The sequence below is a fragment of the Mus caroli genome, chromosome 1 (assembly GCF_900094665.2).
Source record: "Mus caroli chromosome 1, CAROLI_EIJ_v1.1, whole genome shotgun sequence".
NCBI lineage: Eukaryota > Metazoa > Chordata > Mammalia > Rodentia > Muridae > Mus > Mus caroli.
In genome coordinates, this window is record NC_034570.1 from 113480640 (window position 1) to 113503452 (window position 22813).

At 47.3% G+C, this 22813-nt stretch overlaps 1 protein-coding gene across 5 annotated transcripts in view; it reads left to right on the plus strand.

Moving 5' to 3' along the window:
- Nucleotides 1-21171, plus strand: part of Ccdc93 (coiled-coil domain containing 93) — a 72823-nt gene extending 51652 nt beyond the window's left edge. For 4 of the 5 annotated variants that reach the window (XM_021163351.1, XM_029477824.1, XM_029477817.1 and 1 more), the window contains 7 exons: nt 1646-1708; nt 6178-6286; nt 7805-7887; nt 9295-9332; nt 11793-11877; nt 14044-14157; nt 15988-21171. In XM_021163351.1, coding sequence (XP_021019010.1) covers nt 1646-1708; nt 6178-6286; nt 7805-7887; nt 9295-9332; nt 11793-11877; nt 14044-14157; nt 15988-16041 — 546 coding nt within the window. In that variant the 3' untranslated portion in view covers nt 16042-21171. Of the gene's footprint in view, nt 1-1645; nt 1709-6177; nt 6291-7804; nt 7888-9294; nt 9333-11792; nt 11878-14043; nt 14158-15987 lie in introns of those variants that run through there. The other variant, XR_003836725.1, reaches the window with a different exon arrangement.
- Nucleotides 21172-22813: the final 1642 nt, after the last annotated feature.

Sequence of the window (22813 nt, forward strand, 5' to 3'; positions counted from 1 at the left end):
TCTGCTGCCTCCTCTGTATAGTCTTCTCTGCTGCCTCCTCTGTGTAGTCTGTGCTGCTGCCTCCTCTGTATAGTCTGCTCTGCTGCCTCCTCTGTGTAGTCTGTGCTGCTGCCTCCTCTGTATAGTCTGCTCTGCTGCCTCCTCTGTTTAATCTGTGCAGCCGCTGACTCTTCTGCTCAGTTCCATTTTAGACACTTCACTCCTCAACTAGAAGACACCTGTGTTGACCACATGAGCCTCAAAGGGCGAAAGAGTGATATAGAGGGAAAACTGCCTTCTTTGCTATTTTTATGGCAGGCCACTGCTCTAGTTGGCCATACTGACTGTGTATTAGGTGTATCCAACCTACAGCTCAACAGTTATCAACTTACATAAAATATTATGAGGGAATTTTTTTGGGGGGGGGCTTGATTGCATGTTCTCAAGCACAAAAGTTGTAAGGAATTATATTGTGTCACATGTATTATAAATAAATAGACATATATATATATATATATATATATATATATATATATATTCCAGCACAACCCTATTTATAGAAATAGGCAAAGAGTCAGACATGGCTCAAAGGCTTTAGGCTTTCCATGGCATACTCTAAGTTGCCGAACCCTGTTATGAGTTAAAACAGCACTTATCACATGTAAAGAGAAAGGAAGAGGATAAGTGGGGGAAGCAGGGGGCACCAAGCAGGGCCTTCTTTAAGGGTGGTCTTCATAACCTGTAGGAGACTGGACAAGGGATATAGGTGATATCTGTTAGATGTCACCTATAGCTGAGTCCTATGTAGGAACTTGTATGCATGTACTCTGTGTGTTCTCATGCACGTGTGTCCCTTCTGTAATTTTCTCTGAGATAACAGACCATCCGGCCATTTTTCTCGTGCCTTGGTCTGGTGTAAAGGCACACCTGTACATTAGCTCTGTCCCCAAGGGACTTTCTGTAGTGATGAAAATGCTTGCATAAGGATCTTCCCATACATACTGCATTGCTATTGGAATTGAGAGACTGGTTTCTTTTCCTTATTATACTTGATGCAAGTTTAAATGACACAAAGGGTTACCAGTTATAATTTTGGATACCTCAGGTCCAGTCAGAAACATAAACAAAAACCAGTGTAAGCTGAAAACACTAAGATGGAGAACAGACTCTTATGGGAGAGTTGTCTCCCTTTTGTAGTAGGGTGTTCGAGATATGGGGGCTGCAGGAGCCCAGAGGAGGCTCTCACTTAACATTGCATTTAGGGGCTGGTGAGGTGGCGGCTCAGCAGGTTGAGTACTTGTCCTGCAAGCCTGGTAACATGAGCTCCATCCCCTGAACCCACATAAGATGGAAGGCGAGAACCAACTTTACAAGGTGGTCTTCTTCCCTCTATAATTCCTTCTGTGGCACAAATATGCTCCCCCACGGTAATAATAGATGATTGGTTTCTTCTGGAAAGAAGATTGGATTCAGCCAGGATCCCAGTAAAGGGAGAGGTATGAGGACATGATGTGAAAGTATCTCTCAGGTGTGAAGTCCTAAAGTTGGTCATTTGAGAGAAGGAACTCAAGCTGAGAGAATATGATTAGATGTTCTCAACTTTCAAAGACTTCGTCAGAGAATGGAAGTTCCATTCTAGATAACTCTGGCCTGTTGTCACTTTTAGGAGGACCTGGACAGACGGTACAACATGGAAAAAGAGAAGCTATACAAGATCCGGTTACTACAGGTGAGTATCCACAAGGACCAGGGCCGCATAGATATGCCTGGCTGGTATGCATGTCCTGTGACTGATGGAGGTATAGGTGTAGAAGAGCTAGCGTGGCCAGGACCTGCTCACTGCTCCCATTGCAACCAGACATGCTATGATGTAAGGAGTTGCTGGCAGCAACACAAGTGTCTGTTACTTTCAGCATTGCTAGTTGGAGTTGAACTTTACCTTGCATTCAGAGTAAGTATGATTGGCATCACAATTACAGGAGTTCTGCATGTTCCAAGTTCTGTTCCCAGAACTCATGTCAGTTGCCTCACGGCCCCTGTACCTCTCCATCTGCAGGGCATGTGACACCATCTTCTGAACTCCACGGGTACCCACGCCCAGGCACACATGCCCTCACACAAACACACACAAGTACAGATCATTAAAAAGGTAAATACATTTTGGTGGAAGCTTAAGAGATGGCTCAGCAGTTAGGAGCACTGGCTGCTCCTCCACGTGACCCCGGTTCGATTCTCGGCACCCACGTGGCAGCTCACAACTATCAGTCCCAGTTCTGGGGGTCCAGCACCCCTACCGCCTTCCAGGGGCACTAGGCACCCACAGGCATATATATACAGGCAAGCAAAACCCCCATACAACATAAAATGATAAAAATAACTTTCAGTAGGTTAACTGTTTCTCCAAAGGCAAGCCTCAGGTAGGTCCCAGAAGCAGGATTGAAGTTCAGGTCTACTTACTAACTAGAGAGTTAAGAGCATAGCTTCGCAAACAGAGTCAGGAGATGGTAAAGCCAGCTCCAAACCTAAGCACAGTCAGTACTGTGTTTCTGAGTCCGTTGTATTGCCGGTGCCTGGCTCATGGAGATTCAAACCCACAAATGACCCTTTGGCCTTGTATTACATGTTGGTTTGGGTCACTTTCTTTTCCTTTGTCTGTATTCCTGGGAAGCCAAGCTTTGGTAGGAATGGCCAGAGGGCTCCATGGGCCTATGAGAGGTTATTATCATCTTTCTGGCTCTTAATTATTTTGTGAGATATTCATATATTCAGATGAGTGAGATATGTCCTTGATATAAGAACACTATTCTTACTTTTAGTGTTTCGAGTGTTATAGCTCAAGCTGGCCTCAAACTGTATGTGTAGCTTGGGCTGGCCTTGAACTTCTGATAAACCTGCCTCCCTCTCCCAAGTGCTGGGATTAGAGTTATGCACCACCACGCATGACTACCTTTCAAATATTTAAAGATGGCTTCTCAGCCTTCAGCAAAACCAAGTGCAAATATTTAAAGGTACATAGAATTAATACAATCTGGGCCCTACTGCTGTTTGGAGACCCTGACTGGCTACTTCTTACATATTCAGCAATGTATCAGGTCCCAGTAACAGGAACTGGAAGATTTGCCCTCTGGGACCTGGTTATTTGAGGACCAAGATCTGCCCATATATGCCAAACTACAAGGCTGTTTGTGTGGGGAATGAACTAGTAGAGAGAGGCTGAGACCAAGCTAGAAGATACAAGGAAACCAATGGCTTGCTGAGAGCCTGGCCTGGGAGAGGCAGCAGGATCTGTGAGTGGAGTGGGCAGGGGAAAGTGAGGGCTGCATCTCATGGAATTTGGTGATGCTGGGTGAGAGGAAGAGGGAGATGAAGGTTATGTGGAGGTCACTGGGAAACGGGCAGGGACATGAATGGCAGTCTGAAGAAAGTGTAAGTTAAAGCTCTGCTGGTCTGGACTGGGTTCTCTGGAAGACAGCTCAGCAGTTTAAAAAGCATTTGCCTTGCAAGTGTGCAGAACAGAGATCGCATCCCTTGAAGCCCCATAAATTCCAAGTGCACATAGTGGCCCACCTGGAATTCTACCCTCAGGGAGACAAGAAGGTCTCCAGAGCAAGCTGGCTAGCAAGAGCACTACTAGTCCTGTCTGAGCTCCAGGTGTGACTGAGAGACAGACCCTGCCTCAGTGGATACGGTGGAAGAATGACAGAGGGTGATGCCTGCCATCAACTTTAGGCCTTCATGTGTACATGTGTATGTGTACATAAGCCCCCCACACACACATATGAACACCACGTTGCACACATGAAAACTTGAGGAGGCAGTAACCATTAGGTAGCATTGTGGGAAGAATGATTGGTGTCAGCTCCAACTCAAAAGAGTTTGGACTGGAAAACAGTCTGTAATGGGGATGGTAACTAAGGCTGTGGTATATGGGCAAGACCCAAAACAAAACCCTAGTGAGCGATCAAGCAAGAACGAGAGAAAGAGGGTGATGGGAGAGGCGCTCAGGCTGCTCACAGGTGAGCAGACAGCTTGGGTTGCCGTCAAACAGCAGTATGATAGATTTTTGCTTTATTGTATTTATTTTCATCAGGATTGGTTTTATCTCTTAGAAGCCCGTTCTTTTCTAATGAGAGAGAGAGAAAGGGAGTGGATCCAGAGGGGAGAGGGAATAATCAATAGGGATGGATTATTTAAGAAAATAATCTGTGTCCAATATGGCAAGTGGTTGAGAACTGAAGGAGCTAGAAACTCAGATTCCACCATTCACCCATGCCCCAGAAAGCTTCCGGAGTGAGACTTTTCCTGTCAAGACACGAGAAGCATACTCCCAGTGACTGTAGTTAGGGAACCCACAGCGATCAAAGTCCTTGGTGAAGCAGTGAGTTCTTACTGCAGTTACTTCTGACCCTACCTTTGGTGAGGGCTGACTTACACGGAGCAGGGGTAACTCACCAAAAAGCCCTCTGTAACACAAGTGACAACTCATGAAAGTGCAACCCTGAAGCCCCTGCACCATTTGCAGGCCGCTAGACAGGTGGCAGTCTCCTTGACGTGGTTGCTAGGCAGCAGAATGGCTGGTCAGTGGCCTCTCCCAGCAGTTGTTTGCTGCTTCCTTGGGGAGGGACCCAGTGAGCCTTGTAAATTTCAGCTTTCCCAGAACGTGGTTTGTCTTCTTCCTGAGTCTCCTGAGCCCTGGCCCACAGTCTACCCCAATTCTTCCTGGCAGGAGTCGTCCAACTGGGAGGGAACTGGGATACAGCATTTGTCAAGCAGAGAGAGGCTGAGGCTTGAAGGGCGGAGGCACTAAGCAAGCCTGGCTGTCAGGGCAAGAGGCTGGAGGCTGAATGGTGGGGATACAGCTCAGCAAAGACTTGAGCAAATTTAAGTGCTGATGAACAGCCAATATGTCCACAAGCACCCTCACACATGCAGAACATTCTAGAAACAAAGACACAGTCACAGAGTATAGCATGTGTGCTGGTGTGAGACAGCCCCCAGGGTAAAGATGTGTGCTGTGCAGGGCACAGGACCATGTTCACTCCCTCTGCCCATTAAAGAATTAGAAGGCAGGAGAGCAAGGTCACTAGAAGACTCGGGGAGTCCAGCAGAGCCATCGTGGGATGCTAGGGAAAATGGAGTTTTCTCGTGGGATACTTATTAATAAAAGAAATTATGAACAGACTCAAACAGATGCTCAAGGACAATTTATTAATTAGAGTTTAAAAGGAAAACCCCAAGGCAGGCAGGCTGTGAATCAGAGTTGCCCAGGAGGAGAGTAAAGATAAACATGGAGGCACACAGTAGGGAGGGGGGCTCAGAAAATGAGCTAAAGGCCAAGGGCATTCGTTTGTGATTTTAAAAGTGTAGTCAGGCTCTTGCCAGCATTACAAAGGAAAGGACAAAGAAAAGAAAACCGAGTAGTTAGCACTCTTCTGAGCCTTGACTCAGGAAGGCAGGCAGTCCCCTGGCCTGGTCCCTGTCCTGTCCTGCTGGACTAACCCTTAAGGGAGCAAACAAGGGCATGTCTCCACCTAGAGGTGGATTCCGTCCTTTACAGCCAAGCTTGATTCCTGGACCCACATGGTGGGAGGGGAGAACGCCCACAAATTGTCCTCAGAGTTCTACCACCCATCACGGATATGCCAGGAAGCAAGCAAGCAAGCCCGTGCAACGTTACACACTTTAAACATCAGATGGCTGTACCTTAAGATTCCCGTGAAGAAACTCAAGGTCAGCCCCGCCACTCGGAAGGAGAGTTAGGAGAGAGAAGCTGCTGAGAGAGAAGCAAGACCCCAGACTGGTAGGGCACAGACAGGAGGAACAAAGGCTCAAGAAAATGGCAGTGCTCAGCCCAGGTCCTGAGATCTGCATGTAGCCATGTGGAAGCTGAGTGGTGTGGGCCTCATGAAACATCCTGCTGCCTCCTGAACACCTGACAGGACAGTCTGGTCCCTTTGAAAGGCTTTGAGAAACTAGTAGGCTTCTAAGTAGAGGAATTCAGAATACACTTTGGATAGGCAGTAGGATGGCACCTGTCATCTGGGACTCCTTACACTGCCTGTCCTCTGGTCAGTCACAATTCCATGTGAGGACCTCAGGCTAGTACAGGAATGTGTGTCTTTGTGGCTGGCTCAGCTGTGAGGAGCAGACAAATATAGCCTTTGACCAAGTGTTCTCTCCCTGACCCTTTGCATTTAGGCACGAAGAAATCGAGAAATAGCAATTTTGCATCGCAAGATTGACGAAGTGCCCAGTCGAGCAGAGCTGATACAGTATCAGAAGCGATTTATTGAACTCTACCGTCAGAGTAGGTGCATTGATCAAACACACAGACTCTTGGGCTTTGTGAGGGATGGGGGGGAAGGGGCTTCATGCAGTTTAGCGCAATGTAGCATTGGTCAGAGCACAGTCCACAAGGGCCACATTGAAAAGGACCTTACTTCATCTCTGGGCTTGCTGAACCGCCCTGGGAGATGACTCGTGGTCTCTGTTTGCTCTGTAGATGGACTCAGGACCTTGAGTGCCAACATTGGCCAGCTCTCATGGTGGTTAGCTGTGTGCAGTCACCTGAGCCTCCCTCTTCTTTCCAGCTTCTTGTGAAGCATCCCCACCCCAGCATCTCCTGATGGCCCGAGGTCATGCTCCATAGAGTCTCACTAGCATTGCTTTAGAGCATCGTGTTCTCTCCATAATCCAGGACCTGCCTCACCTCAGCCTACTGCACAGTCACTGCATCATGTCAGAATCAAAGCTGTAAAAAAAATTAATATTCTGTATATATTAATTAGTGCTGGAAATTAATACAGTGACAGTTATTCCTGAGACCTTTTAATATTTCTTAGCTAGGCAGACTCTCGTTTAGCTCATCTAAGTTAACCTGACCACCTAGCCCCATCCAGTCACATGACTAGCTATACCTTTCAGGCCCGTGGGCACATGTGACTTTCTTCTTCACAGAGTTCCTTTCTCCCTCCCAAGAAGTCCCACCTTCCTCTCTCTCTTCTGCCCAGTCACAGGCTTTAGCCTTTTATTGGCCAGTTAACTTAGGGAGCAAGGTTTGCACAACAAAAGCTGGTATACATGAGAATTTGGTCATCTTGGGGGCAGCCATATCTTGGGGTACAGACCAACCCCAACACAAAGCCACCCTCAGGGTCAAGGAAGATGGTCCCTTTAATTAAAGGGCTGCTTGACAGGATTGAGGCCCTGAATTTGATCTCAAGTACAAGAAACATATTGTTGTTGGTTGGTTGTCTATTTTTAAAGGCTGGCAATATGGCTCAGTTGTTTAGTGTATGTGTTTGCAGAGGACCCAGGTTAAATTCCTAGCAGCCACATGACAGCTCACAGATGCCCATAACTCCAGTTCCAGGAGATCCAACACCCTCCATGGGTCCCAGGCACACATTTGTGCATATACATTCATGCAGGCAAAGCAACCATACATGTTTTTTTAATAGGCCAGATGTAGGTACACACACTGGAGACAGCTAGATCCCTGAGGTACACTGAACACCCAGACTAGCTTAGTAAGTGATCTCTGGGTTCACTGAAAGAGCTTGTCTCAAAAAATAAGGTGAAGAGGGATTGAGAAACATAGCCAGTGCCGACCTCTGACCTCTGAATGCACATGTGCACACGTACAAACACATATGCACAGAGACACAGGCTTCTGTGACGACTAAGTGTGCATACGGCCCTGGGCACATGCCGCATGGGGTTGCAATGCTGTGGTCTATGGCCCTGGGCACATGCCGCACGGGGTTGCGATGCTGTGGTTCACTGATGCTCTGACACGAGGATGCTGATCTCTCTGTACTGGCAGTTTCCGCAGTGCACAAGGAAACCAAGCAGTTCTTCACTTTGTACAATACCCTGGATGACAAAAAGGTTTACCTGGAGAAGGAGGTAAGAGCCTTTGTCTGCTTCTTTCTTTCTTTTCTTATTCCATTTGAAATTTTACTGTGGAGGGGAGGCGTTGTGCATGTGTGGAGGTCAGAGGACAGCTAGTGGGAGTTGCTTCTCTCCTTACACCGTGTGGGCTCCAGGCACAGAACTCAGGTCTTCAGGCTTAGCGGCAAGCACCTTTGTACTTAAGACTTCGCACTGGCCCGAGGAAGAGCCTTTATGGAAAGAAGATAACTTCGGTGAGCCACTGACAGCATGGTAGCTCCAGAAGATTCAGATGGACCTAGAGCCTGAGACGGAGTGTCCAGTAGAAGTAGAGAGTGACTGCCTTCCTGTGCCAAGCACTGGGGACTGTCACTGCAAAGCAGTGGGAGCTCTCTGCAGTGAACTAAAGCTGGTGTTTACCCATTCTGTAGTATCATGTGAGAAACACCAGCTTGAGGTGCTGGGAAGATGGCTCAGTACATAAAGTGCTTGCCTTCCAGACAGGAGGGCCTGAGTTCAATGGCCAGAACCCACATTACAAAAAACAAAACACAACACCACCAAAACCTGGCATGGTACTCTGCTTGTAATGCCAGGACTGGGTAGGCAGAGGCAGATAGACCACTGAGGATCACTGCCCCAACCCCAGCCTAGCCTCCTGGATGAGCTTGGACCAGTGATAGACCCTGTCTTAAAGAGCCAGGTGGACAGCCTCATGAGGAATGGCAGCTGAGGTTGTCTTCTGGCCTCCACATGCAAGTGCACATTCAAACGCAAAGTCCAGCGATAGTAACTGCTTACAGATGAGCCAACAGGTACATGGAGCACAGCCAGGGGACCCACAGACAGAGCCCTTCCCAGCATGTCTCACAAGGTCAGATGGATGCTCTAGCTCTGAAGGCAGGAACAGTTTCCATGGGAACAGGACCATGAAGATTGTGTTTTATCAGAAACTCTCAGGACCACTCAGCAGTTGGCCAAGTTGGTGACTCAGTGTGGGAGTGGAGCAGTGGAGGATGGGCGCTATCTTCTCTGTCTTCACCCTACTGGCCCACCTGACTGATAGCCTCAAAAGAGAGTGATGTTTGGGAAGACCAATTGATCCCTGCTGGCAGTTTGTCCAAAAAGTCCTGCCACTAGAGTCCCCTCTAAAAAGCCATCTTTCCTCATTCTCGTGGTCACGTATTCTAGGGAAAATGATTTTCTCTAAGTAGATGGGGTCGATTCTCTGAGGAAAACTATGCAGGGAAGAACATGCTGTTTTTTCCTTTGTTTTGTCGAGTGTCACTTTGACCTGCTCGACAAGATGTGTCTCCCCTTCAGTGGCCTTGTCCCAGCCCAAGGCAAGCTCTCCAGCAAGGACCAGAAGAGTGCAGGGACCTTTTAGCTTTCTACTTACATGGTTCCTTTTCACTCCCCCAGATTAGCCTGCTGAACTCGATTCACGAGAACTTCTCACAGTAAGTACTGGCTGCCCTCCTCCCTGACCCCCTCCTGGTCTGGGTGAGGAGTGACTGAGAATGTGGTGTGCACACAAGGTCTGGCACTGGGACATGAGTCTTACTTTCCCTATCCACTAAGGGTAGACATGCCTTAATGGAAGGTTCTGCAAATTGCAGTGCTATGGGCAAAGAGCCTGACTTGCTCCGTCCCAGAGCCCTCAGAAGGAAAATCAAGTGTAGTGGCATGATCGTAGTCCCAGAGCTGGGGGACTGGAGACAGGCAGATCCCTAGGGTTCAGGGTCCAGCCAACCTATTCTACTTGGTAACTTCCAGGCCATTGAGATAGCCTAGGGGAGACTTAAGGCCCCAAGGAGTGGGGGCCATCCTCTGGGAGATGAAAGAGGAGGTATGGGATGAGGAACAGTCAAAGGGCAGACCAGGAGGGGGATAAAGACAGGACTGTGAAAAAGGATTAAAGGGGGGGGGGAGGTACCTTCTACCTTTCTGAGGAACAATTCTTTAAGGTCTATTTTATCAGTTAACATACATCTTCCAAATTGGGGATTTAGCTCAGAGGTGAGTGCTTGTGTAGACTCATGAAGCCCTGGGCTCAGTTCCCCAGCACTGCATAAACTGACTTCTTGGTGTATGCATGGAATTCCAGCACTTGGGAGGAAAGATAGGAGAATCAAGAGTTGTTTAAGGTCAGTTTAACTACAAAGTTTTTTCAAGGCCAGCCTAGGCTACATGAGATTCTACCATAAAATAAATTGTATAGGAAGGCCATCTGTATAAATCAGATAGCAAGGGAACCAAGCAATACTAGCTCTGGAGTGTGTTCATGGTAAGCTAGCCTTACCCACCTTGCTGGCAGCCTAAGGCTCGCTCCCAGAATAGCATGCTTCCTTTTGCTAGCACAAGCCTCTGCTGGCCCCTGACAGCCGACTAGAAACATTTTAAAGCCAAGTTCATGAGCTCTAGACTTTCTATATCTTTTTTTTTTTTTTTAAACACAGCAGGGCTAAGCCATTCTCCATTGAGCCTGAACCTGAATTCAATCTGCAAGACCCATGGCTCACACACGTGCAAACACACACGGGCAGACAGACAAACACACACACACACACACACACACACACACATACACACACACACAATGTTTGTAAAACAAAATTCCAAAGGTTTGATTTTACCAAATGAAGACTCAGGAGCCAGGCGCCATGGTGAAAGCCTGCTAGCTCAGAGAGGCAGAGAAAGCACCCAGCTGACATTCCTCCTCAACTGATAGACCAGAAGGAAAAAACCTGTTCTTCCAACTGCATGTCCCTCCTTTCTACTTCCTGTGTGTCTCTCTATCCATCCTCCTGACTTCCTCTCACTCTCTATGGTTTTTTCTTCCCTTTATTTACTCCCTGTCAGCTGGGTGCTTGCTCCACCTCTCCACCTATGGTTGACTTTATTCAGTCTCATTTACGGTAAACAGAAAGCTCTTGGATTTACGGTGTGTGATAGGATTGAGCCACACCATAACTAGAAATAGTTCTTTCCAGTAAACAATCTCTGGGTTCTCAGTATGATCAGATATGCTGCAACGGACTTCACACACACACACACACACACACACACACACACACACTCACTGGGAGGTTCAGGGGTGGCACCTGCCTTTGTGTCCTGTTGCCCCTCTCAGACTGGAGGGCTGAATTCCTGATAACCACAGCAGAGTTCTGCTCTGTCATCCCACTCTCTGAATAGTTCTCCACCTGTGAGTGCCAAGCTCTGAGCCTTCTGGCTCCCGTCCCTCTGCAAGACTGGGTATATAGCAGGCACACCAGGAAATCTACCCCTTCTACTGCCTCCAGCAAATTTCCAGGTTCTCAGCTCAGATCTGGGAATACTCAGAACATGTGCTCTAATTCCAGGCGATGTTCCCCTGTCCTCAGACTCTTAAAAAACAAAACTAAGTTAATTTCTTAAGTAGTACATGCCATAATTCGTGGCAAATGGCATTCATATTCTTTTTATTCACATTTGATGTTGAGGAAATATAGTTTGGTTGAAAGTTACAAGGAAGAAGCTGAGCAATCCTCGGAAGGCAGCACTTTGAAGTTGCCTGTGTGCGTACCACTGCTGAAAGAGTACACACATGCCTGTCAAGATTAGAGGAATAGCGTGTTCTCACCTGCATAGTTTTCCTCAGAATCCCTTTACATCTAGTCAGAGATGTTCCTTACACAGCCCATTGCCACAGGAACACAGGGAGAATGGAGAACAAGATTCACATTTGGTTAGCAGATCAGAGGTTTGGAATCCTGACTGCTTGGTATTCTTGGTGACTCCCTCAGCCCACTGTGCCCTGCAAAGGTCTAGTTGACCGTTGGGACACATTCTAGGTACAGGGCTGACTCCTTGGTGTCCCCCACCCCCTTCCTAACTGAGCAACGTACTGGACCTACCTCTGCTGATTTTTCTTTCAGAGCCATGGCCTCCCCTGCTGCCCGGGACCAGTTTTTAAGGCAGATGGAACAGATCGTCGAAGGCATTAAACAAAGCAGGATGAAGGTCAGCAGGCTTCCTTTACAGCAATACAGAGTGTGTGGTGGTTAGGAGGTCGTGGGCAGAGGCTCTCCATCCAGAGTGCATCCTGCATTGCCACACCAGCCATGAGACTCTGGTGGGGTAGGCCTCCACATTGCTATTGGTTATAGCTTCCAGGCACTGAGCACTCCTCTGCATCAGATATTGTGCTGTTCCCCCATATTAAATGAGCGGTACTGCCCCTTCCCTGCCTTACAGATAAAGAACTGTTCCTCCCAGCAGCCCTCCTCTCTTGTCTAGCCACCTCTCCCTGGGCATTTATCTCATGACATTTCACAGGGTGTGGTGCTTAGGATCTTGATGCTGGGGAGAGAACCTGGCGCTTAGTGGCCAGCCAGCCTAACATGCTTAGCCAGTTCTAGACCAGATAGAGACCTGGTCTCAAAAAAACAAGGTGAGGAATCACAGCCAAGTTTATCCCCTGGCCTTACTTACACACACGCACATAGGCACATGCACATATATACTTGCAGGCTGAACCTGCTCTATACATGAGTATTTTCTGCCTTCATCTCCTGGCTGGCTGACCCTACATTTAGCTTCAGAAAATAACTGCACATAGCACCTGGTTCTGTGAGTTGCCCTCCTTTCAGCCCTCTGCATCACAGAGTCCACATGCCTTCACCATCTCCAACTCCATTCTGTTTTCCTCAACACTGATGCTGCTGATCACTAATGCGCATTTGTTCACTCTTCAGACACAAGGCTGGTTGGTTAGTTGGTTGGTTGGTTGGTTGGTCTGGTTTGGTACTGATCTCCAGGGATGTGCCCTGTGAAAACAAAGACTTTACTTGTTCACTGCTAACCTTAGGTCTCTGTAGGTGTTCCATTACTCTTTACCAAGTGTACAGAGGACCCGAGCTTAGTCCCTAGAGCCCTGAGAAAATACCTAGTATAGTAGTGCTGGTGCATGCTTGTATTCCCTGTGCTGAGGACTGGAACATAGAAACATCCCTGGAGCTTGATGGCCAGCCAGTCTGGGGGTATTTGGCAAGTTTCAGGCCAGTGAGAACCCCTGTCTCTATAACAGGGTGGGCCAACTAGGTGGTTTACTGAGTACAGGCACTGTAAGACCCCCGAAGCTGAGCCTCCGCTCAAGTCCCGGGATGAGCTGGCCAGCACCCCAATGACTTGAGAGAAAACCACACCTGATGCAAACTGCAAGAGGTTTTATTATCAGCTAGCTGAGGACGAACTCCGTGCAGGACAGGGGAGTTTGACCCCGGAGCGGTGACAGTAGGGGGCTTTTAACAGCTCGCTGAGGAATTGGGAGGAGTTGGGAGGAGTGTTCTTCTCTGCCCGGGTGTCCTTGGTAAAATTACAATTATTGCATCTCTGGCTGTAAGGCTCAGAAACAAAAAGGCTTTTTGCTGGCTATAGAGAACAAAGAGCTTCTTTCTGGCTGTATTTTTAGAGATCAGGGAAAACAAGCTTGGGGACTGTCTAGGGGCTTTACCTTCTAGGGAGAAACACTCTAAGTTGGGGTCTCACAGCACGTGACAGAAGGAGGTTATCCTCCAGCCTCCACTTGCAGCTTCCTCCAGCTTGTGGCTACCACAGAAAATCTCTTGAAGTCAACATTTTAGTGTCTGTGTATAAGATCAGTATCCTGGAAACACTCTATAACAGTTTAGATAGCTGTAGATAGCTTACACTATGGCACAGTTAATAAATGAAAGGTAGTAAGCTATGTTATTATAAACACAATATATACTCATTGGGCTACTCAAACAATTGACATCCTGGGCTAGATAACCCTTTGCCTTATGGCCGTCCTGAACCCTTTAGGGTGGTGAGCAGCCTCTCCTTGCCAGTGACACCAACAACTCTCCTTCTTTGGAATTGTGACACTCCAAACTCCTTGCAGATACTCACAAGTACCCTCTAGAGACAAAGTGGTCCACAGTCAAGAATCCCCCCAAAATGCATGCTGTTCATCTGGTGTTCTGTAAATAGCGAACTGCTGATTAGATTATAGAGCCTGCAGATGATTTCATTCAGAAAGGAAACAGGACAACCTGAGGCAATGTGTTTAGAAGAAACCGATACAAATGTTAATCATGGCTGCCTGTTGTGACCCTGTCAGAATGCCTCTTCCTCCACCACCATTTCTTAAAATGTTTCCAACAGATGGAAAAGAAGAAGCAGGAGAACAAGATGAGGAGGGACCAGTTGAACGATCAGTACTTGGAGCTCCTGGAAAAGCAGAGGCTCTACTTCAAGACTGTGAAAGAGTTCAAAGAGGTGAGAGGGTGTGGGCCGAAATCAAATGCATGCTCAGCCCACCTCAAGGTGCCCCTAAGCCTGGAGCTGGGGCTGCAGAGATGGCTTTGCCAGGAAGGTGCGTGCTGTAAAAGCGGGAGTACTTGAATTTGATCCTCAGAACTAACAAGAGGAAAAAATAAATAAATAAACAATGGGATGGTGACCACTTGAGTCCCAGCACTGGGGAGGAGGGGGAGGCTCGAGGACCTCTGGGCTTCTTGGCCAACCCACCCAGCCTACTACAGCATGAGCAAGATGGCTTAGCAAGCGAGTAAAGGTGCTTTCTACCAAGCTTGATGACTGGGTCCAATACCCAGTACCCACATGGTAGAAAGGGAGACCCAAGCCCCACAAGTTCCCCTCTGACCTCTGTGGCAGGCATATATGTACACACAAAGTAAATAAATAGAAATACAATTTTAAAAAGAAGCAAGGTAGACCATGCCTGAAGAACAGCAGCTAAGCCTGACTTCTGCCCTCCATAGGCACACATGCATATGTGTGCATGAGCACACACACACACACACCACACACACAAACAAATAAAAAGAGAATGTCCCATGCCAACGGTTTTGTTCTGATTTATTTTTGAAGATTATGCTGTCTTCCACCTTCTCTGGCTGCTCTGCCCTCTGTTTTGTGATCTAACATTTGGCAGCTATATGCATGCCTACAGGCATGGCAGCAAATCTCATCTTTTCAAATGTTCTCCCAGCTCTGACTGCCTGTGGCATAAACCAGGTTGGAAAACAGACCCGGTCTCTGTCCTCAAGGAGCTTCACTGTGGTGAAGGAGACAGATGAGAACAAATGAACAGAAGACCTAGTGAACAGGAAATTAAAAAAAAATTAATAGTTTCAAACTTATGTGTAGGGAGACAGAGGCAGATGTTGTTATCAGAGCAGGCTCCACAGGCTGAGCCAGTCTCTGCTATGGGGGGAGCAAGAACACATCAGGGAGCAACCAAGGCCCTGAGGCACGGGGAGAGCCCAGCAACTGATGTGGAGTCCATATGTAATATACACATGTGTGTAAGTGCATGCCCATGAGTGTCTTTGCAGAGACCAGAGGAGAATACTGGTGTCTGCTCTGTCATCCATCAGCTATATTCTCTTGAGACAAGATCACACTGGGTTTAGGCTGACAGCCAGAAAGTCCCACCAACCTTTCTGCCTCTGTCTCATAGCATCAGGGTTACAGGCCTATGCAGAATCGTGCCAAGCTTTTTATGTGGGTGATGGGGATTCAAACTCAGGTCCGCATACTTGCTCAGCAGGCACCTTTACCCGCTGAGCCACCTCCCCTGCCTCAGCTGTCTTTTGGTTAGAGACATTAAGATGCTCTGGGAAAGGCCTGGGGCTGTTGAGGGTTTGCTAACAGACGCATTGTGAGCTGTCAGCTCTAGAGTTTGCCACAGGAATGGAATTCAGAAAGGTAACTGGTATTTCAGGGCGCTGGGCACCATTGGCAGGGAATGAGGCCGGTGACATTCCTCAATGATAGCCCTCAACAAGCTTAGTCACGGAGCTCAAATAACTCACTATTGGAGAAAGGAGTACCCTTCATAAACACTTCTCATTGCGCCTTCTTAAGACTGAGACTACTTGTCATCTTCGCTCTTAGAACCTCTCAATGTGTCATCTAAAACTCTGTCTCAAGTCTCAAAAAAAAAAATCAAAAAGCCAAAACAAACCAACCACAACAAAAAAGCAGTTAGCAAGACTGGGGAAAGGCTGGGCCCCTTCAGAGACCCCCACATGAGTACCAGTGACTAACCATCTTTGCTTCTCTCTTACTCTGCTTTTCTAGGAGGGCCGAAAGAATGAGCTATTACTATCTAAGATCAAAGCCAAGGCCTCCTGAAAACTCCATCTCCATTTCTGGATGTCCCTGATATTTTTTTAATGACATGTATAGACTACAGGATCTTGACATGGTTCTGCCCGTGATGGCAGAGAGACCCAGGAAAATTCATTTCAGTTCTCTAGACGGATGTTTTCTTTCTCCTACTTGTTTCATTTCGTCTCTCCTGGCTGCGGCTGATGGACTCAGAGCCCTATGAAGAACTGTGGGCAGTGCGGATGACACTCAGAGCCCCATAGGCAGTGCCCACTCACTCTGACCAATCAACTTCCATTTCTTCAGTGACACTGCATTTATGAAGGTACCAGATATGTGCAGGCCCTGAGAATAAAGAGCATTATGTTCAGCAAGTATTGAGCAACTGCTAAGAAATAAGCCCTGAGATAAATGTAACTGAACATGGCCCCTGCCCTTCTGGTGTCTGGCAGAGGCCCAGAGAACAACCCTCTTGCTCCCCTCCCCCAAAGCTTGTCCCCTGAAATGTTTCAAATGGCTGCTGGATGAGCAGCCAGCCCATTCACCTACCATTGTGCCTTTTGTTCTGGCTTGTCACAGTACGTAAGGACTCTAGGCTGGGTTGGGGTGCAGAGCAATTAGCCAAGAGATGTAAAGACAGAAGCAGGCGAGGTTCAGGTTGACTAGAGTCTACCCATTTGTGTTGTGAAGACTGATACCAAGTGCCCGTGATGGCCTTTGGAAACAGGAACCCCTGATCTGGAGCCATGCTTCTCAGGCATCTGCTCTGGTGTGGCTGTAGGTGTGTGCCTGCCCTCAGGCTGCATGTGGTCAAGCATAGCTGTGAGGGTGCTGGAAGCATATCCCATGTTCTTGCACTGTCAGGGTTTCAGTGAAGATAAGATGTATAGACTGTTGAGTACTATCAGGTCAGACAAGGGAAAAGACTTTGGGTGCTGTGCATGGAGGAAAAGATGGTAGTAACAGGGGCAGGAAGACTCCACGGAGTGAACAGCACTTGGGCCAGAGCCAAAAGGAGTAGGATATTAGCTGAGATGGGAAGGAGGGCCTCTAATAACCCCTAAAGGGTTGGCTTTAGCCTCTGGACATGAGCAGACCAAAGCAATCACAGAGCACCCCCAGATCTCCAGGTATCAGGAACCTAGCAACTGGGTCATGCTAGGTAAACCCCAGTGTGAGATTTGTGCTCCCTTCTGTATAAACTTAGCATACACATGAACAGCAGGTTGGGACCATTAAGCAGAAGCAGGTGGGGGCATTGTGCAGTCACAGAAGAAGTGCTTCTCAACTTTAGTTTCCTAATGTATGATTAAGAGGCATGAGGCATGCATACTGATAGGAAAGAAGAGGTGCTGGGCTCAGTGGGTAGGGTCCTTGCCTAGGTTCCATCCCTAACATCACATAAATAGACATGGTAGCACACACTTGTGATAGAGGCAGGAGGATCAGGCTAGAATTTCTTTTGGTGTGGTTGTAGGCATGATCAACTACAGGCTGCCTGTAACCAAGGATAAATGTGAATGTGGCCCAACATGAAATTGTAAAGTAATTTAGAACACAGATTATTTTCCATCTCTTCTCATAAAACTCCATTACACTGTGTACTCCATAAACTTTGTAGGTGGCAGGGTCATGTTGTAAAAGCATAAGGGTGGTCACTCCTGATAGAGAGAGATTGGGTTGGTAACTCTTGGTAGAGAGAGATTGGTGGATACTTTGTCCCATTCCTTAATCCACAAGGCTTAATAGAGATGATGAGAGGTTCCTGCTCTTCTGTACCAGGCACAACCGCCCTCCTGAGGAGCAGGTAAGAGATCTAAACAGAATAAGGTGGCTGACCTATGCCTCTATGACTCCAATGCTCTCATCTTGCCTGGCAGATTGGTATTACAGCCTGCAAGTCCATAGCTGGGTAAGACTGTTGCTGACACTGTTACCCCAGCGTCTGTGCAGCAACATCTGACACTGGGAAAGCTAGCCAACAGAGGAGAGGCTTCGAGCTCAGATCTACCTGATTTCTCTCTCCTGCATTCAAAGTATGTGTTACCTAAAGCAGTAATGTCTTACTATCTGGTTCTGGTAAGCAACAATGAACAGTGGCCGACCTGTATTGTTTAGAGCTTTGTGGGTAGACTGTGTTATTCTTTGAATTAAACCTGAGAACCCTACATTTGCATCAGACATCCTAAAACAGATAGACAACACTTTCGTGAGTAATTCCAGCATGAAGTGGGCTGCTCAGTCTGACGTTATTATTGGCTGAGGAGATTCCCTGAGATCCCTGGTCAGTTCAGAATCGACCTGGAGGCTGGTGGAAGGGAAGGGCCTCTCAGGGTAGTATCTTCTGTACCCAGACATAGCTGTACCCAGACATAGTATAGCATTGTATTTGGAGCCTACTGGCTTTTACCAGAATTGTAAGATGGTGGGGAAACATCTGTAGGTGAGTCTTTTTTGGTTGGTTGGTTGGTTTGTTTGTCAGTGTGTACTTTAAGAGAAGCCAGAAACAGAGCAGGGAGCTTGTTCACAGGGCTGGCTCCCAGTGCCATGCATTCTTAGGACCAGCCTCTAGGTCAGGAGCGCCCTTCCCTCCCACATGCTTTTCATGAAGTTCCTGAGGATGCTCTGGTTGAGACCAAGCTCAGAGCAGCTGTGAGCAGGGTGAGACTGAGGTGATGGTGGAAGGCCTGGGAGGATGTTCAGTGGGTAGTCAGCCAGCACCACAGGGGCAGTGGCGAGCACTATAGAGTATCTGCCTACCTGCATCCAAAGGTGCTGAAAATGAGCTCCTGTTAGTCTGATCTTCTGGATCGGGGTCTGGGTTGTAGCACTTGATTCAAGAACAGTGGAGACACAGGCTTATGGTGGAACCAAGCCAGCATTGGTCTCCAGGAAAGGCTTTCCTTCTCCAGACTGTTTCTGGGGGACCCCTCAGGACCTTGAACAAAGCACGGGGCAGGCCTTCCCACAGCTCTCTTACTACCTCCCAAGGTGCCAATCCTATCCTTTGTTACTTTGGCAGACTCCTGTCTTTTCTATCTTGAATATTGTAGTCACTACCTGAAGGGGTATCTGAGAGACACCCAGCCTGACCTGCAACCCCTATAATGCATCCCTTCTGCCTCCTCCATGGTTCTGTCTTGCCTGCTCCCAAGGTGATGGATGGTCAGTTTAAAGGAGCTGGGCATCCTAGAATAACTTCCTACAGGAACTTTGGCTTGTGAAGGTTCAGGCAGTTGAACTGAATTATGCTCTGAGAAGTACTATAAGGAAGTGTTTTATGATGTGTTCATTGCCAGGGTTGGTCACTAAGACAAAGAAGACCTTAATACAGAGCAGTATAATGAAGAGCCCAGTAACATGGGTGGTATTGTCTGTTGCAGCTGAGGGTGGCTAGAGGAAGAGTCAATGCCTTCTGAGATGCATCTTAGAGTTTTCCATGCTCTTCCTTCTAGCAGCAGGTGGCACTGGGCCAAGATGATATGTAAAACGTAATGGAGGGCGGGGGAGATGTCCCAGTCGGTAAAGCAGGAGAACCTGAGTTAGGGTCCCCAGAATCAAAGCCACACATAGCAGTGTGCTCTTGTATTCCCAACCCGTGAGAGGAAGAGACAAAAGGACCCCTGGGGCTCACTAACCAGCCAGGCTAGCTGAGTTAGTAAGCTTCAATTCAGTGAGAAAACCTGTCTCATAACATTAGGTGGCGAGCAATATAGATGGCATCTGAGTTGACCCCTGACCTTCATATGCACAGGCACATACATATACATGCACACACATCCCCATACACATAAAGGAACATGCATATACAAAAAAATAATGCATGTTTTCCTTCTCAGAATAACTATGTATAAGGTCATGAGCAGGGCTTTAGTGCCTCATTGGCAGTGTGTTTGACACCATGGGGAGTCGCAGCTTCTGTATCATCATCAGCCTGTATCGAGTTCCCCGACGGCCACGCTCGCCCTCCATTGATACTCTCCTCATGTGCCTGGCCTCTCCACGGTTTTGGATGATGTCATCACACTGGCCTCCTGGTCATATCACAGTCCACTTGTCACATTCCTGTGGTCTGTCTTAATGACACATGTCACTGCTTAAGGTTCCTGACCCTTCACAAGGTCTACATCTCTTTTCTTTGGAATGTGTAAAGGCAGCGGACGCAAGGACCCTACCCACCTCACTGTGGTTCATCAGATGGTCAGAACATTCCACTTGGTTAAGTTGGCTCCCCAAACTGTTATCTTTGCATCCTATAGTAGCAAAATATAGATCTAATCTAACCTATGCTCAGGTTTAAACAGGCTGCCAGTTCTAGTCAGCAGCACTAGAGAAGCCCTCTTAAGTCCATTAGTCACTAACCTTGAAGGATGGAATGGAAAAGGAGTTTCCCGGCTTTAACTACAAGGTCACCTTTTGGAGATGTGTAGTATTGCGGCAGGGAAGGCACATTAATGTCGAATAGGATCATTAGTGTGTTCGTCCTTCAGATGTGGTGGACGGATCTTAGCTGCATGATGGAAGAAAACGGGTGTTGCTGTAGAGCAACACGCCATGCAGTAAATGGCAGAGCTCTAAGTTTATAGCCACCTTGGAGGACAATTGAATAGCATCACGAATCCAATGTACCGCCTTTTCAACCAGCAGTGCCACATGTAGGAACTTTTCTTATGTACAGAAACTTTTATTAAAATAACGTTTGTAATAACAAAAGGTTAGAAACTACCATTAATTCAGAACAGAGGTGAAAAATATCATGGCCCATATCTACAATGGGGCATTTTGCAGACACTTAAAAGAATAGACCTGCTCTGTGTATTGCCAAGGAACGTTCAAGGGATCTTGGAGCCACATGGTTAAGTGGGGGAAGAAAACATGCATGAACATGCATNAAGTGCTAGTGTTTGGAATAGAGATAAATACATGTAAATGTGTGGATGCATATGTGTGTGTGCATATACTCACACATATGCTTGTGATACGTCTGCTTGCCTGTTCCNAGACTGTCTCTGAGAAGTGACACAGCAGCCTGGCAGCCTCAGTTGCCGCCTAGAAGAGGGTGGAAATGACTTTTCANCGTTTGCCTTTTGTACTCTGGAATTTTGTACCGTGTACATGCATTATCTACTCAAATAAATAGTTTTTGAAGTTTAATTTGGTTTCATTTAAGAATAATCATGGGAGAAAATTTCACTTCCACTGGTCTCTTTTCTTTCTTTTTTTTATTGGGGGGGGGGGGTTTGGAATACATGGTAGTGAATCAGGGTCTCCTGTCCCAGGCTGGCCTCAAACTCTGCATAGCAAGGGGTGAGTTTGACCTTCCCCAGTGCTGGGATTATGGGTGTGTGTCACCACACCCAGTTTATACAGAACTAGAATTTAACCCAGGGCTTCTGCATGATAGGCAAACAGCCTAACAATTGAACTACATCCCTAGCACACACACCCCTTCCATCAACCTGGTTTTCCCCCTTTTGGGGGATGGGCTTATTTTCTTTGGAGATGGTGGGTTTTTCTGTGACAGGGTTTATCTGTGTAGCCCTGGTTGCCTGGAACTCACTCTATAGATCATACTGGCTGCAACTCAAAGATCCATCTGCCTCTGTCTCCAGAGTGCCAGGATTAAAGGCATATGCCACCACACCCGGCTAATCTGTTTTCTTAACAAACTCAAAGCTCTGGAGTTAGAAGTTGTGGTGGGATTCTTTTTTTTAGGGGGGAGAGGGGGGTCTATAAGTAATTTATTGTCTTCAAGACTACAGTGTGGACTCCTCTCCCAGAGAAGGCTCTTTCAGAGGCAGGGGACTGTCATCCAGGTGCAGGCCGTCTACTTGTCATTATTGTACATGGCTGGATTCTTCCTTTTGGACTGCTCAAACTCCTGGTTGCCCCATGTGTAGATCAGGTAGAACACTACAAACGGTGGCACCAAGCACAGGATGCTCTCTCAAGTGTAGCGCAGCACATTGGAGATGCCTTTGCTGATATAGTTTGGGAAGGCATGCTGCTCAAAGGGCGACAAGCTGTAGGAAATCACGTGCCATATCTGAAAGCCCGCTCAGCGCTGTGGTGGGTATTCTTAAATGTTAATTTGACCACATCTGACCCGGGCACACTTGAGAGATAAATCACTTGAGGTGGAAAGTCCCACTTCTAATCTAGATCTTTGAGGTGGGGAAATAAGCCCTATCCAGATCTTTTGAGATAGAAAAACTCATCATTAATTTGGGCCTCACCTTCTAGAGTTGACATGTAAGAAAAAAGATCTCTCCCCTCCCCCTACTTTTTGTTCCCTGTCCTTGTCTGCTTGCTCTCACTAGCAAGTCCTTTCCTGGCATTAGAACCTACCTCTGTGGGACTCCCATTATATATACTAAAGATCAGATGAAACATAGAACCTCATGGGCTGAACAACTACTGGATTCTTGAACTTTCCATTCATAGGCAGCCATTGTTGGTTTAGCTGGACTATAGCCTGCAGTTTATTCTAATCCCCTTTACATATACATATACTTGTACATGTATATGTATATATACACACACACACATATATATGAAGAGATTTATTCTGTAAATGTTGTTACTCTAGAAAGCCCTAACTAATACAGGCAGCTGGGCCTCTGAAGTCAACCTTTCATAGTAGCCCAGGCCCCGGGACCCAAGCAAATGAAGCCAGCTGCCTGTATTAGCCACTCTGAAGGGTTGGCCTCATTGGTGGAAGAACTTCAAGGGAATTGGGGAGGCTGATTCTGTTCTTTCATCTATGTAACAGGGAAATGAACTGAAGCTGCTCTAG